Source organism: Babylonia areolata, chromosome 30 (genome assembly GCF_041734735.1).
Source record: "Babylonia areolata isolate BAREFJ2019XMU chromosome 30, ASM4173473v1, whole genome shotgun sequence".
NCBI classification, from domain to species: domain Eukaryota; kingdom Metazoa; phylum Mollusca; class Gastropoda; order Neogastropoda; family Buccinidae; genus Babylonia; species Babylonia areolata.
In genome coordinates, this window is record NC_134905.1 from 11756960 (window position 1) to 11774713 (window position 17754).

At 42.4% G+C, this 17754-nt stretch overlaps 1 protein-coding gene across 1 annotated transcript in view; it reads left to right on the top strand.

Annotated features, from left to right (window-relative positions):
* Positions 1-17754, top strand: part of LOC143275277 (general transcription factor IIF subunit 2-like) — a 99306-nt gene that overhangs the window by 20328 nt on the left and 61224 nt on the right. The window contains exons 2-3 of the mRNA XM_076579261.1: positions 5032-5111; positions 13560-13714. Coding sequence (XP_076435376.1) covers positions 5032-5111; positions 13560-13714 — 235 coding nt within the window. The remainder of the gene's footprint in view (positions 1-5031; positions 5112-13559; positions 13715-17754) is intronic.

A 17754-nucleotide genomic window follows, 5' to 3' on the forward strand; every position in this document is an offset into this window, starting at 1 on the left:
GGGCTGGGGAGCCCACATGGACTCACTCCATGCAGCAGGGACTTGGTCCCCAGAGGAGCGCCTATGCCACATCAATGTTCTGGAACTGGAGGCAGTTCGCAGGGCTCTCCTGCACTTCATGGGGGAGGCCACTGGCAAGACCATCCGCTTGTTCACGGACAATACGACGGTCGCATGTTATGTGAACAAAGGGGGGGGAGCGCACTCAGCAGACCTCTCCCTGCGGACCGAGGCTCTCCTCTGTTGGTGCCACAGCAAGGGCATTGCACTTTCAGCGAGACACTTAGCAAGAAAAGCCAACATCTTGACAGATGCTCTCAGCAGGTCCAAGAGTGTCATCCGCACAGAGTGGACCCTGGACAAGGACACACTTCAGGGGGTGTGGGAACAGTGGTTTTGGCCGATGGTGGACCTTTTTGCCACAAAGTTCAACAAGAGACTTCCCACTTATGTCTCTCCGGTCGCCGACCCAGAAGCGTGGGCAGTGGATGCTCTCTCTCTCTAGACTGGAGCAGTCTGATTGCCTCCGCGTTTCCTCCCTTTCCAATTCTGTCCAAGGGGATACGGAAAGACAAATTCGAACGCCTGCAGCTGATCCTCATTGCGCCGAAATGGCCAGCCCAGCCCTGGTTTCCGGACCTTCTGTCCCTGACACATGTTCCACCCCTGGAACTCGAAACCAAATCTCATCTGCTGAGGCAGCCTCGTTCGGGCATTCCTCATTCCAATCCTCAACTGCTCCACCTGCACGCATGGCTGCTGTGCAGTCAGAACTGTCAGCATCACCATTGAAGTCACCCCTCGGTCGGCCTCTGTGTCGGCTGCGCTGACCCAGGGGGGTGCCTCCTCTGACCTCCTCTCCATAGTCACCAGAGCAAGGAGGGAGGGAACGGAGACTTTGCATGACTTTCGCTGGAAGAAATGGTTGCGGTGGTGTACAGCTCAGGACATTCCCCCTGCTAACCCTACGAGCATGCAGCTGGCCAACTTTCTGGCTCACTGCTCCTCGGTTCTCAACCTGTCTGCTAGTTCTGTCCGAGGGTACAGGTCTGCCATCTGTACCACAATCAAACAGCTAGGTGGTCCCGCCTTTGAAGCGGATTTCCTGCTCAGAGAGGTGGCTAGGGGTGCCTCTCTGAAGGAAGCTAGAAACCCCAGAAGAGTGCCCCTGTGGGACTTGTTCCTGGTGCTGGATTTCATTCGAAAACAGCCCTTCGAGCCATTGGGGACTATTCCTTTCGACTTGCTCACCCTCAAGACGACTTTCCTTCTGTTGCTGGCCACTGGCTGTCGTAGAAGCGAGATTCATGGTCTTAGTGGAATGCCACAAGATCTGGCCTTCCAGAGATGGTTCCATCACTATTCGTTTCCTTCCAGAGTTTCTGGCTAAGAACCAAGACCCTGAGGTCCCTTCCCCCTCTCTGAGGGTCAGACCTTTGTCTGATATTCTTGCCCAAGATGATGAGGATAGGCATCTCTGCCCTGTTAGGTGTCTCAAATACTATTGGGATAGGTCTCGCCATAGGCGTTCTTCTGAGAGGCGTCTGCTCATCTCCCTCAATGAGAATTACAAGAAAGACATCGCTGCAGGTACCATTTCCCGCTGGGTTTCCCAAGTCATTCGTAGAGCCTACTCTCATGCACACAGGGATATCAGCTGTCTTCATCCCAGAGCACACAAAGTGCGGGCCATAGCTACTTCGGCTGCTTTCCAGCACCCAGTGCCACTGCAGCATGTCTTGGAGGCAGCCTTCTGGCAATCTGAGAATCCCTTCATCAACTTCTACCTCCGGAATTTCCGTATGACCAGGGCTGACAGTTCCAAGGGGATTTCCTTTGTCGCGGCTAACACTGCCATCTCGGTTACAAGGGCTCCCCATACGAACCATTAGGCGTTGCCCTCCTCCATTTGCTTTAAATTCTGCATCAGTTTGACATGGTACAGTATATGACACCAAAAGGAGGAGTTTGTATTATACTCCATGTTTGGTGTTACATATACTTACCATGTCAAACTCGAATGCCCGCCCAATCGTCCCCGCGTCTCTGCCGTGGTTCTCATGGGGCATTTTCTTCGATGGCCACGGAATGATTCAGCGCTTATAGCTTTTAGAGGCGTTTGATTGGCTGAGAGCGGACCGGGGCAAGACTGCTTGTCTTTTCACTGTTAGCCGCGTGAAATTTGGCCAAGCAGAGCAAACCGATAGGCTTAGTTTGCAACAGTTTGACATGGTAAGTATATGTAACACCAGACATGGAGTATAATACAAACTCCTCCTTTTGTTGTTGTTTGTAAACAGTAATTTACTGTTTTACTTTTAGGTCAGCCCACTCTGTGTTTCAAGTTTGTGTGTGTATGATATGTGTTTGTGTGCATATAGGTAATTCTTTTCTTTGCCTTGCAGTAGGGATTGTTTATGTCAAAACACACTTTGCAAACTGCACTTGCAACAATCTTGTCACCTGGTTTTGTACCATGTTTGGTTACCCACACTTAAATCAGTATTTATATCAATAAAAAAATTTTTTTTTTAAATGTTAGAGGTGTTGGGAGATGCCATGGCAGATTCACACAGCAAAATTGACTTGCATTTGAATATTTAATGCAGATGTTTGACTTGCAGTTCTAAACTTAGAAATACAGTGCAGGTGTGTATGCATGTGTGTAGGTCACAAGCTATGTCTCGAGTGCCAGATTGGTGTTGGTGTTCAGTTAGTGTTGGTTGTGGACTGGATATAGGTGTACGTAAGTTATTGCTTTGGAAGTGACAGTTTTGAACGATCCTGATACGATTGAGTCACTACTTAATGTTATGCCAGTTGAAAGCTGTTCATAGTATAGTTAAATGCTCCATCTCTCTCTTTCTCAGTCCCTCCATCCCTCAGTCCACAAGGCCAAGGGGTTACCATGCACCCCCCCTCACCCCCACCCCCACCCCCACTCCCCCCAGGAACCCAGAAATGATGTAGACCAGTCTTAAAATGTTCTTTGGTGTTTGCTGAACTTATTTTTACATGTTCCCAAGAAAAAAACTTGGGAAACACGAAAGAGTTACTGCCCTCAGGTCAATGAAATTCAAGACATGGTCAACTTCAAACCCTCATAAATCATATTTATATAAAGGAAACCACCACATATTATATATATTTCATTTTTCAATTGGGCCTTTTCTGTTATCTATAATATCCAGAACTGAAATATCTTTATTCATTCTTTCACAGTTAAGGCTTGTATTGGCCCACTATCAAATCTTTGACGATTCAACATAAGATTGTCCGGTTGTTTTATTTCATCACTTCAGTATCACTCTTTCCAAAATTGTTTTTATACAGAGGCCTGCAGGAGCCTTTAAGATATATCTCAGTATGTTTGGATGAACATTTGACCCTTTGGGAAGTCACACTGGTCGAGTTGCTTCCCCTACCCCGAAAATGCCCTTTTGCCGGAAATAGCCTTTAAGTCGCAAATTCTTGTGGTTTTTGTGGCTAACATTTACACATGTCATGTTCCCCTACTTCAGAATACAATGAATACTGATTTGAAGAATTTTCATTCAAAATACACTGTTGTATTGTGGAAATAAGTGATGATAGTCAGGAAAATGAAGTTTACTCACCAAGCGCCTACTACCTCCCCCCAAATACTCGCATGAACAGGGTAGACTGGTTTTAAACATATATAGAGTGTTCTGTGATGATTTAACAATTGTTTTCCAAGGGAAGCCACATGATCTGGCGTATTGAAGGTGACTGAGAGGCTGTAATGGGGCTAGCCTGATGTTTATAAATATAACAAGGTTTTGTCTATTTCTCCAATCCTCGAACAGCAGATATTTCAAGAATGTGATTTTATGGGGGAGATAGTTTTATAGTGTGGTCTTGTTTGCAGCTGATGATTAACTAGTGGACAGTTTTGGGTATAATCATTTCACATTTACATTTTTGTTTTGTGTATCTGTTAAAGTGGACCTGGTGATGGTAAAAGAATATAGAAGAAATGGCATCAAGAAAGAGCAAACATGAAACAATCTCCAATCAAGGGTTCAAGAATCGACTGGAGAGCCTTTTGTCAGTATTTCTAATACAAACGGCTGCAGCTTCAGTTAGAGAAGCTTCAATCAAGACAAAGTTAGACGGTGACTGCTGGAACCCGCAGACTTTCTATATCGCATGGACATGTTTGCAAATTTTTTTTAGGATTTAAGCCTATAGCATGGAGATAGCTATAAAATGCTGTAGAATTAAAAAAAATATACTTTGATGATGAAGTTGTTCAACAGCAGTCAAAACGTTTAGGCATTCTTTTGAGACATCAGAGAAAGCATTTTGTAAGTCAGAGTGCTTTTTTTTTGTTCTACAGAGAAGCACAAAAAGAAAAGTACTTATACAAAAATGCACATCGGGCATCAGAAGGACATACAATATTAGAATATGAAGGCTGGAAAATGGTGCTTCAAGCTGCAGAACAGGAAATGGATGAAAAGCTTTTGCAGAAAATAATGTCCTTTGACCTTTTAGCATGGTAACCAAATTATCACCACAGCTGCTGCAGGCAATACCTGAGAGATTCAGTCTGTTAGAGAAGTACTGACAAAGAATTTAAACCAGACCAGGAGGATCTAGAGGATTCACACAGGTTTGCTTGTGAACATATGTGCCGGGTGACGAGCATAGAAATCATCAGCAGACAGGTGATCATGATACTCTCTAAGTTGTGCAATGTATATTTGAGTGCTTTGGCAAAGAAAGCATCCAGATCTGAGCTACAAAGCACAGAAAATGGAAAGAAAAAAAAGTTGATGCTCTTGGCATATACTGTCACATTCTTTTCATAACCAGAAAGGACATTACAAATCGTGCCTTGATTTAAAATGAGGTACTGACAAAGAAATAATCCATGTTTATTTTTTTATGATCAATCAATGGGTATCCACTTACCAAGTTTCATTTCTCATGGTTCAGCATGATGTTTGGATTTTTAATTTCATTTATTGAATATCATGGGCAGTGTCATTCCTCTGTTGTTTGCAGGTTCCCAAGTACCTGGCGGAAAAATGGGAAAAACCAGAAAGTGGTTCAGACGTTGGGAAATTACGCATCACTCGTTCAAAGTATGTGAATTATTGAATGTGCTGACTGTTGAGTATGTGACATATTAAAAAGATGAAAGTCAATTTTGTAGATTTCTTCCTCCTGTATTGTTAATGTTAATCATATGCTTTATACTGAAAGTAGTTAACCCCTAGGCTGCCTGCATGACGAGATAACTCGTCATGGCAAGCATGTATGCTTCGCTGCCTGCATGACGAGATAACTCGTCATCGAAATATTCTGACTTTTCCCTGCTTTGCATTCAGTTTGGTGACAAAAATGCTGGTAGCTTTAGCTTGGGGAATCTTTCTGGATTCTATTCATAGCTAGAAACACCATCTGCGTCATAAGGCAGTCCTTTATTTGAACGTTTTGGTTGGGTTACTGGCCGCAGTCTTTGCCTGGCTCCTCTCCTCGCTCGCTCAACAAAATGTCGGACTGACTCCGTGCTCAAGACATGCGCTCGTGGCGAACTAAATCAACCAAGATTACTTTCTTTAGCTAATGCTCAGAAAGAATTGGAGCATAAATTCGAAGGAGAAGACAGTGGTGAACATTTATAGGACGATTTGATAGAAAATAAAGGGAGCAATCAAGAGAGTGGCCAAGATACAACTATCAGTGAGTGATGCAGGCTGTTCAACTCTAGCAGACGAATTTTTAGCAGGGCACTGTATGAGCATTTTCTTGGCACTCAGCCAACGCGGTCTGATGAAGTGACAGTGTGAGAGGGGTGAAGAGGAGGGGGGTGGAGACTGAGGGGGCGTGGCCTCACATCCATATTATCACTTGCAGAAGTCACAATGCATCTATTTCTTTTTCAGTTTTTGTATATTGTGGTTGTTCTAGTATGATTTTGTGTGTGCAGATGTCCATTTGTCCAGAAAATGATATTTTTTGTGCAAATTACCAGACTAATGTTTGTAATGAACAAGTTGAAAATGTGACAAAAAACAAAACACTGATTTCAAAACAACAGCATGTCACTTAAAATGCATAAAATGGGAAAACATCATGTGTTTTGTATTCTTTATTCATTTCCCTTTCATAAAATATATACTTTTATGGGTCTTTCTCCAATAACAAAGAGCACAGAATTTTTTGAAAATTTATACCCGTTTTTTGTGAAAAAAACCCTGGCAAATAGATTTCACTTAAATCTTATTTTCCTGGCAGCGAAAGGATTAAAGTAAAAGTGTATTTCTGTCTGTCTTCTAGTTTCCATTACTTATTCAGCTTGTGTGTGTGTGTGTGGGTGTGTGTGTGTATGTGTGTGTTTGTGTGGAGGAGTCTGGAGGAAGGTGGCAGAATGGATGAAATGCTCACAGTCCCTCTCTACGCCATCACTTGGTCGATAGTCACTAGTTAGCCCTGTTGAAGGAACCCAGAGGTCCATGATGTATATGATCTACAGTCAAAATCTCTGTCGGCATCAGATGCTTCAGGTGCTTCAGACCAAACAACTGACCTGGTCAGCCTGTCTCACTGACCAGGGACACAAGGTATTTACTCTGCACTGGAATCGATGGCTCTCTTGGTGCAAGTCACTCAGTAAATCACAGAAACCTGTCCAGCATTGATCTGGCCAACTTCATAGCATTCCTCTCCACCAGAGGCCTTTTAATTACACATAATACATGGCATACTGAGACCCACAGGTGCAGACTCCTGTCCTGTGCAAACAACTTGTCTTCCTGTGCAGAGGAATTAAAAGTAGCTGTGGTTAACAGCCTCCTTTAGTGTATTTACCTCCCATGTTTGTTTACAAAGTCTGCATCATCATCTTTTCAGGCAGCCATTTCCGTTTCCTTACCTATGTAGCATCAGCTGCTGAGCTTTTTTTCTTTTTTTCTTTTTTTTCCATTTTCTTCCTTTCTGTCCTTTCATTGACATCTTGTTGTTGCATGTTTTCAAACAAGACACAAGACTAACTTGCTTGTTTGGGTGATTGGGACAAAAATAAGCCTTCATGATCACACTTGATCGTTGGACATGCAGTCCCCACACTCAACACAGCCAGAACCATTGTTCCTGCCGTACCACCTCTCCGCAAGTGTTGGTCTATACATTTCTGTTCTCTCCTACACCACCTACTACGCTGTCTTCAAATGTCAAACTTCCCACAAAAGTTGGTCAACACATTACTCATACTTCATTGACCAGTAGTAGTACTATCGAGTACAAGCGTGTTGGGCTATGTTGCTGTCAGGCATCTGCCTAGCAGATGTGGTGAAGCATACATGGATTTGTCTGAACGCTGTGATGCTTCCTTGAGAAACAAACAAACTATTGCATCAGAGTGCCCCGGCAATACTCCAACCTGCCTCTGGGCAGTGTTTGATCCGTCCTTGTCAATCCCTTTATCCATCTATTCACACAAAGTCTGACTCAGAGGAACCATTCCCAACGGTGACCACCGTTCAGCAACAAGGGATGCACAACCCACGGCAAGCAAATGGGCTTTCCCACCCTTCCCCCCAACCCAAAATTGACAGCGCCCATAACACAATCATGGACCCCTCATGCGGCATGCCCCTACTGTCTTGGACCTTGGGCAGATTGTGCCCTCCATGTACTCAAGGAGGTAGGTCATCCACTAGGGGACATATGCGACACAGAATTCACCGAACCCTTCACCAATGACCACAGCACCAAGGGACACAACTCTGCTGCGGCAACCCACGGCAGTTTGCAGAATGATACCTTCCTTGGGCAAGCCTAGCACTGAGTTGCCTTATATTTGCCTCTTGTTGTGGCCCTTGCCAATGAGCATGGACCCCTCATGTTGCCTTCCCATTCTGATGTTCTGAATGTGTACAGGGAGGAAGGCAGACCACAAAGGGATACATGCGACACTATGCACCTTCCCTCTTGCTTGCGAAAGACATTAAGGGACACAACTCCGCTTTTGCAATCCACATGAGTTTGTGGAGCAGTTACCTCCCTTGGATCGGCCCAGGAGGCACTCCAGGCCAGGGTGGTGGTTCCCCGTTATTATTGGGCCTTGCTGGCTTCCTGCAGGCGTTATGCCAGCAGCTTCAGTCAGCCGAGGACGGCCTCACCCAGTAGCAGCACCTCAACCTTTCTCTGCTTCACAAGCGATGCACCGCTCACATTCCTGGTGCCACACCACACCACGCCTGCAGACATACGCTCCTTTGCAGGGAATCAGCCCACCCATAATAATAGATGATGAAAAAAAAGTGTGATGTATTGCTTGCTCTCTTATTCTCTCTATATATCAATGTTTGTCTATTTATGTATGTATACATACATATTCAAGTCTATAATGATGTGTACACATGTGCCTATGTTCATATGTATGTATTTGTATGTGTGTATAAGTGTTTAAAAATATAGATGCTATTACAATTTCTTTCAGAATCTTGCTTTCAGGACAAAAAAAAGTTATATATATATGTGTGTGTGTGTCTGCGTGCATGTGCGTGTGTGTGAAGCACTGACAGAACTCAATACATTCTACTCCAGATTTGACAAACCATTGTCTACTTCTGATGTGATTGCACCCAAAATCACCCCCACTCCCCCTTTCATAGTCCAAGAGAATGAAGTCAGACGCCACTTCAGTGGTCTGAAAATGAGAAAAACCACTGGCCCTGACAACATCTCACCAGGCCTTGTGAGGAAGTGTGTGGTCAACTATCTTGTGTCTTCACTGACATATTTAACATGTCCCTTTAGTCATGTGTGGTGCCACACTGCTTTAAGAAATCAACAATCATTTCTGTTCCAAGGAAAGCACAGCCTAGTTGTCTAAATGATTATCGTCCTGTATCCTTAACATCAGTCATCATGAAAACAATTAACGCTTGACTCTGCTTGATTCCTGAAAACCTGCATTCTTTTGATCCCTTTCAGTTCGCCTATAGAGCTAACAGATCAGCTGAAGATGCCATTACCATAGGTCTCTCTGTCCTGAGACATCTTGAAAATCCTAACAGCTATGCTAGGATCCTTTTCATTGACTACAGCTCTGCATTCAACACAATAGTACCATCAAAACTATATTTCAAATTGAAAGACCTCTTGCTGTCTGAATCAATTTGTGCATGGATCCTAGATTTTCTAAGATGCAGACCGCAAGTTGTTGAAGTTGGTGACCTCACCTCCTCCACATGCATTCTCAACATAGGCGCCCCACAGGGATGTGTTCTATCCCCACTGTTGTACTCACTGTTCACACATGACTGTGCAACTCAAAATGAATGTTACACCATGGTCAAGTTTGCCGACGATACTACTCTAGAAGGGCTGATTACGAACAGTGATGAGTCAAAATATAGGGAAGAAGCACTAGAACTTGTCAGCTGGTGTGATCAAAACAACTTAGAACTCAACGTATCAAAAACAAAAGAATTAATTTTAGATTTCAGGAAGAACAGATCTGACCCCTTACCACTTGTTATTAACCTCTTGACTGCGCTGTTGACGTACGGCGTACGTCATGAAATGTCGCTCGCCAGTGCTGAATTGACGTGCGCCGTATGTCATGTTACAACATTCTACGTTTTGACTCCCGCACTGCAGAAAAAACAGTCTGCTAACCATTAAATTAGCTCCCCTGAGAGCTCTTTATCTCCTCAGTTCCATTAGCTAAAAATATTCACCTATTCGTCATATTTATGGTGAAAGTTTTGTAAGTTTGTACGAAGCTCAAGTTGCGTTTGCAAAGCCATGGCTGAACGCAGACAAACCCCAACACTTGCAGGAGTATTCAAAGAAATCCTTCACGATGCAAATAGTAGAGATGAAGATTATGGACTGAATGAGATAGAACTGCATGAAGTTGATGCCGAAGACGCTGATTTTGACATGCAGGGGGGTGGAAGGTGGGGTTGCTTGACAAAAATGAACAGACAGGCTCAGCTGATTCAAGATGCAGGTGGGTGTTTACAAGGTTTGTCAGTTTATTATTTGCTTTCTGTTTGTTGTAACAATGAATATAACTGCATTGTGTGTGTTTTGAATGTGTTAGCTGTGGTAAGTAGCTTCGTTAGTCACTGATCAGTCCCTGTGTGTGTGAGAGAGAGTCACGTGTGTACTGTGTGTGACCAACACTGCACGAGGGGGCATGGCTTGCTGGTGACATTGTTGATGACATCGTGTGTCGCTCGCCTAGAGCTTTGTGTGAATTCGTTCCTGAGTGTGTATAATTTGTTGTTGCTGGTGTGTGTGTGAGTGGGGGAGGGGCCGCAGGGGGTGGGGGATGTTTACAATACTGAAATCAGAGAATGATATACAGAATTGTATGCCTAAATTACTTTGTAAATGCAACACTTGTAGAAGTGTGTGTGTGTGTGTGTGTGTGTGTTGTCATTTTGTAATGTATGAGAAAGAGAATGAAGAGGGTGTGACATACTATAAACCAGTTGCAGTGTGTGTGTGTGTGTGTGTATGTGTGTTGGGGTGGGGTGGGGGGTAGGTGTGTGTGTGTGTGTTTGTATTTCAGCTTCTGAAAACAATCAGAAATAAAATGGTACCATTTCATAACCTTTTTATATAAAAAAAACAACAAAACCAACCAACCAACCAAACAAACAAACCAAAAAAAAAAAAAAAAAACCCCAACAAACTTAGTCTTTTATGCAGTGTGTTTCAGGTATGCAGCATGGTGATGATCATGATGTTCATCTTGGACCATCTGGAGTTGACAGCTTGCCACAAACCTGCAGCTGAAGACCAGCAGCAGCAAGACCAAAGGGCAGTAAATAGGCCTCCAGCAATTCTGGATTACAACAAAAACATGGGTGCCATGGACCATCATGACCAACAACTGCAGCCCTACGATGCCACAAGGAAAACCCTGAAGTGGTACAAATATCTGTGTGTACATTTTCTACAAATTGCCATGCTGAATGCACACATCCTCAACAAAAAAGCAGGCAACAGCAGTACATTCCTGGACTTCCAGAAGGATGTAATTAGTGCCATGATCTTTGGTGACCAAGACCCAGACACTGCTAAAGATGACCACACTGTTCGTCTCTCTGGATGACACTTCATTGATGTCATCCCACATACCCCACAGAAGGCCCAGCTACAAAAGAAGTGCAGAGTCTGCTGGAAGAAAGGGCAAAGAAAGGATGTGAGATTCTACTGCCCAGACTGCCCCAGCAAACCACACTGTGTCTTGAAGACTGTTTCCACAAGTACCATACACAGCGTTTTTACTGGCAATAGATGCTGGGTGGGTACACCCTTTTCATTCTTTGTGCGGACTGTGTTGGAGACTTATGGACCTGGACACTGTTGCACAACCTTTGACAGTGTGTGTGGCTGATCACAACAGTCACAAGAAAGACTGGTTGATAACCTGGTTGATGTCGTAGCACGTACACGATGGAATGACAGTCCCTTTTTTTTTTTCATGGAATTTTTGTGTCAGATTGACTCATTATTTGAACATGCGAGTATTAAAAATGAAAAAACAGCCGTATGAAGAGCACAGGAACAGGAGTCATGATGGCTGCTGGAAAAAGAGGGCGCTAGCTAGCGGGATAAAGGGGAGGTTACCTACTTCCGGGAGGTTATCGGCCGTAGTTGCTTTTGTTTTCTCCGCATAGGCAGATAGTAGTTTGCACAGGACAGGAATGTCAGACCCCTGCTGGAGTCTGCACTAGATGGGTCACGGTAAGTATGTTATTTAAACGTAATTTTAGATAGAAAATTTCCTTTCATTTTCCTTTCATTTGATACATACGTTCATGCATTTATCTTCAGTACTTTTTGAAATATAAGTAAATTAAAATTATTGGTGTGTTTTTCTTGTTTTTCTGGAAATTTTCTCAGCATAGGCTATAGCAAAACGTACTAGCAGTGAAGGGGTTAAAGACAAGCAAGTAGAGATCATCAGCAAATTTAGATTTTCGGACTGATCTTTTCCAGCAATTTGAAATGGGAGAAAAATACAGAAAAAAATTGTAAAGAAAGCACAACAGTATCTGTACTTTCTTCAGCGCCTCAAAAAGTTCGGAATTAAAAAAGAAATCATGGTTGATTCATACCGAGCAGTCACTGAAAGTGTGTTTACCTTCGCTATTACTGTTTGGTATGGAAACATTTCCAAGGCAGAAGTTGCAGCCCTGAACAGAATCGTAAAAACTGCCACCAAGATTGCCGGGGCTGACCTACCTTCTCTAGACGACGTATGTTATAAGGGGTTACTCAAAAAAGCAAAATCAATCAGCCAGGATGAATCGCATCCAGCTTTTGGGATTTTCGAGATGCTCCCCTCAGGTTGACGGTTCAGAAGTATAAGGACAAAAACCAATCACTTTGCCAATAGCTTTTCCCCCAAAACAGTCAATGCCCTGTCTCTTGAACAAATCCAGTATGATTAAATAGCATTGTGCAATCTTATCAACAACCATCTACCGGAAGATCTACTTATCAGTTCCATCCACATGTAATATGTGGCTTCTTTTCTAATGTGTGTGTGTGTGTGTGTGTGTGTGCGTGCATGTGTGTGAGTGTGCACAAGTTTTTGTATTGATATCCGCATGTATGTATCCTGATTTCAACTGTATCTGTGATTGTGTATGATTTTCAATTTATGTTTGTATCTTTTTATGTACTATCCCCCCTAATATTCCCTGTGACTCTGGTATACTTGGTAATAAAGACATATTCTATTCTATATACACATATATATGTATTATATATATTCATATATTTACTCACATACATGAATACATTGCTACACTGTTTTTGGAGCACTGCCTCATTTTTTTTTTTCTACTTACATATATCTGTACATCTTAGGGCATGCTCATAGTCTCTCAGGGTTTTCCCTCTCAACACTCATGGTGGCCCTCTCTTTCCTTATCCTACAAATAGTACAATGCCTGCACAAACCCCAATTCAGACCAATTGCTCTAGCCTGTAGCCTCAGGTTTCATTTGTTGATAACATTCTGCCTTATCTCACTTGCCTTAGGCAGGAGATGCAGCAATGGCCATGCCCTCAACAGCCTTGCTTATGACATAGCTTAAAAAAATTTTTTTTTTCAACTGTGCTCCAGATACGAGTTAACTCGTACCATAGTTACTTCCTCTGTGGACCTGGTATGAGTATTCTTGTACCAATATACTATACTAATTTAATTTATCCTTGCTTGAAACAGTTGGTGTTCTAAACTGAACTGTTTATGGATACTGGCAGTGTGAAAAACTTTGTTTGACCAATTAAATCAACAAATTTCCATCGATTTTCACCGTTTTAGTGAACAACGCTACTTTTATTGCAGCGGTTGTATGTAGTGCTCGTTCAGGGGAGTTATAGTAGGCATGTAGCTGTGGGGTAGAATGAGTTAATAATGATATAAAGTAATTTTAGGAAACAAATTTCTTATTATTACTATTATTACAAAAACAACAAAAATACTTGTGCATGTATGTTTGTTTGGAGGTACTGACTATGGTTGATAGTGATAGCACTGATGCTTTCAGAGTCGGGGCAGGAAAACCAGAAGTGGTGTTCACATCCAACGAGGCCATCCTGAAGCAGGAGGGGCCGCCAGTGGCCATTCCCCGTCAACACAAGTTTGCCTTGACGGGCATGTCCAGTCAGAACCTGGTTGTCTTTTCACAGCAGCTGGGCACAGGTAATGGGTACATGTACACACATCACAGAAAGTTAAGGACTACTTCATAAAAGAAGGTTTGTTTTCTTTGAACATTAAAAAAAAAGAAGAGAAAAATGATTTGAAGGCTGGTACACTGGTTTCTCTTTGAAATAACAAGCACACAGGCTCCATTAACAACCTGAAAAATGTGTTTGAAAAATCAATATTTCAGCCAGATGCTGACAGTTATTTGGTGGTTAACTAATATTGGCAGTGGTTTTTCAATGTATAAAAAAAAAGTGCATGAGCAAGAAAGCACCTCTAGTTATAAGTGGCACTCATTACACTGGCAGCATCCACCATTGCTGAAATTCAGTATTAGATCGCACATGCTATACCATGACCCACTGGTGGAGACTCTGGCAGGGTCTGATTTCTTGTCCTGTACAAACCGCTACCCTGCTGACTGGGAGAAAACAAAAGTTTATGTTACTAGTTACCTCGCCGCAGTATACTACCTCCCCTGTGTGTTCCTGTGGGTGACCTCTTCTTCCGGCAGCCATCTTTGATCCCTGACTTGTGCATTCAAAGTGGCTTAGTCTTTTTGCATTTTCTTACTTTCTATCATTTCTTTAATGATCTTGTTTTGCACATTGTCATGTCTTCTAACAGAACTCAGGACAACCATGCTTGTTTAGGTGATGGGGCAAAACGTTAAACCTGGATATGCACTCGTTTAGAGGACATGCAGGCCTTGCTCTTTCAGCCACTGCAAGCAGCACTGCTTCTACCAGCTGCCTTGGTGAAGTGTTTAGCATCACAGACTGATGGCTAGCAGGGTTTGGGTTCGAATCCCAGCTGAGGTGGGTTTTTTCAGACCGCAGCCGGCTCCTACCCAGAGTTGAGTTTGCTGTGGGCTTGAATGGGAAGAAATGGACCATACTGTCAAGTATCATACACTTCATGGATGAGTCTTTGGGTGTGTTGCTCTTATTTTCTGACCAACACTGCGAGTTGCTGTATCTCTCGGGCCTGCTTGACACTGGGATATCATTATGACAGGAAACGTAGAGTACAGTCTTGTCATGTAGTCCCAAACTGAAATGAACCTCTATCACAGCATCGTCATCATCATCATCTCCCACCACCCCTCTCACTTTCTTGCATTTACACACACACATGGAGGCACGCATGCACACAAACGCGTGTGCACACACATTCGCCCATCCACACACACCCATACTCCTCACATCCCCTCCTCTCCCCTGCCTCCACTCACACAGTTTGGATGCAGCCTATTCGGTATAACACATTACATAAAAAAGGAGTAAAATTGATTTGTTTCATAATTGAATTGACACTGTAATAAAACTGGTTCCAGTTTTAAGAGTTTTAAATTTAAGAGTCCTGTAGTCTTCCAGATGGTTAAAGTTGATAATATTTACCGAGTCCATGGCTGATGTCATGAGATTACTATTGCTTTTGTGTGACTTGTTCAAAGAGAACAGCAAGTCTTTTTTGTCTCACTCCTGTGATCTTACTGCAGACATTCTCTGTCCTGTTCAACACATTCTTACATTTCACACTTAAGCTTCCATACCAACTTGTAAAAGAGAACATTACCTTTTGATTCAGTAAAACATCTGTTAAAATTCTGTTGTACTTTATCATTGACTTTGAGGTTTCTGAGCTTTTGTAAACAATAGATTCTGGACTGACATTTTTTTAATTTTATTAATAAGCTGGGTGATAGCAGTAGAATTTAACTTATTGTTAATAACTGTCCCTGAATATTTATACTCATTTACAGGCTCAACTTTCACACCACAAATAAAAAGGTCTAACACTGTGGATGGATTCCTTCTAAAATCAGTCAACATTTCCTTAGTTTTCTGCACATTAAGGTCTGAATAGTTTTCCTTGCACCAGATAGCAAAAGCTTTCACACAGTCAAAGTTAATATTAATAACAAATATTAATGGATACTTGTACAGCACACTATCCAGAAATCTGCTCTAGGTGCTTTACAAAAAATAACTAACAAACTACACACAAACACACACACACACACACAATGCACACAAACACACACATAACACAGTTGACACACTGACACGTGCACGCACACACATGGAAACATACAAACACACACAAATACACATTCATACAGAAGCATGTGCATGTGTACATATACATACGTATACATACAGTCAAGCACACCACATGCAAAGAAGTGGACCTGCCACAACTTAACTTATTGCTGAGGGAAGAGGTGAGTTTTGAGACCAGATTTGAAAGAAGTGAGGGAGTCAGAATGTCGGAGGTTATCAGGGAGATTGTTCCATGTCTTTGGTGATTGAAAAGAAGATGATCTGTGTCTGTAGGTCTTTCTTCTAACATGAGGTATCCTGAGAAGTTGATGAAGAACGGAGCTGGAGAAACAGAGTATATATTGAGGAGTTCAGAAGTATACACTGGGCCAGGTCCATTGCAGAAAAAATCTGAGTCGATAGCTTATAGTCTGTTCGATCAGAAACGGGCAACCAGTGGAGAGACTGAAGGAGAGGAGAAACATGGTCAGATTTAGAAGCTCTGCAAATAAGTCTGACAGTGTTAGGCTGAATTCACTGAAATCTGTCAAACAGATTTTGGGAAGGCTGACTAAAAGAGAATTGCAGTAATCCAATCTTGAAAGAACAAAAGTGCATACAAGTGTTTTGGTTGCATCAGTAGAGAAATAGTGGCAGATAGAACTGATTTTGTGCAGTTCCAGATAGGCAACTTGTACATAATAGGCAACTTTACAGATATTCAAAATGTGCTTTTGGAAGGAAAGACTGGTCAAGGATAACACCAAGACTGCGAACAGAAGGAGAAAGTGAAACAGGTGTGCTATTAATCAGAACAGAATCAGGAAAGGATGGATGCTGATGAAACTTTTTGACAGGCAATCATAAATTCGGTCTTATCATCATTTCGTTGCAGCTTATTGAGAGTCATCCAGTCCTTTAGGTCTGCAATGCACTCCCAAGTCACCAGTACATTGGTTTAGTTATGGAGGCCAACTGATAAAGATGAGTGTCTGCAAAGCTCTCATGCAACATTGTATGATGACTGATGATATTTGGCACAGGAGCTGCATACAGCACGAAAAGAACGGGAACTAGGACAGACCCCTGTGGGACACCATATCTCCAGGCAGATACGCCAGAGTATCTGCCATTCACACACACTTTCTGTGTGTGACAGGTTAGACGTGATCCATGCTAGTGCAGTGTTACCAATGTGAAAGGAAGTTTTAAGTCTGTTCAAGAAGATGAGTCGTCGATGGTGTCAAAGGCTGCTGACAAGTCTGAAAGAGTGAGAACAGATATTTTATCTTCATCCAGTCCAGAAAGCAAATCATGGACTATTTCAAGAAGGGCTGTTTCACAGTTGTGGCCACCACGTCTGTGAGCTGACTGGTTAGAATTAAGTAAATGATTTTGTTCCAGATGAGTTAAGAGCTGAAACAATACAGTCTTTTTTAGCAATTTTGATAAATAAAAAAAAAAGAAAAGAAAAGAAAAAAAGACCGATTGTTAGAATTTTATAGGTCTTGCAGTGCAGAATCATCAGAATATTTTATTAAAGTGGTGGTATCCGTGCCAGTTCAGTCATTTGTGTATAAAGTAAATAAGACAGATAATAAGTCAGATCTATTCATAAGAAAGCTGATGATCCAGAGAACAATTTGAGGGCAAACATTTTAGGGCGGGAGTTTCATGGCCATCAGATGAGATTGGATAGTATTGAATGCGAGGAGATATAATGAGGAGATATAATGAAAAGAATTCAAACGAAAGAACCAGGGTTTTCTAAAGTGTGTTCATGTTGTGGAGTACAGTGAGAGTTGCGTCATCATTATGTCTGTCAGGCTTGTAATTATGCAAATTGATTTGGGCCTAGACATAGAGTCATCTGAGATAAAGCATATTTGAGGATAAGTCGTTCAAAGCATTTCATAACAGTGGGGATTAGAGCAACAGGGTGATTGTCATTCAGAAAAGAGGGTTTAATTTTTTTGGGTACGGGACAGA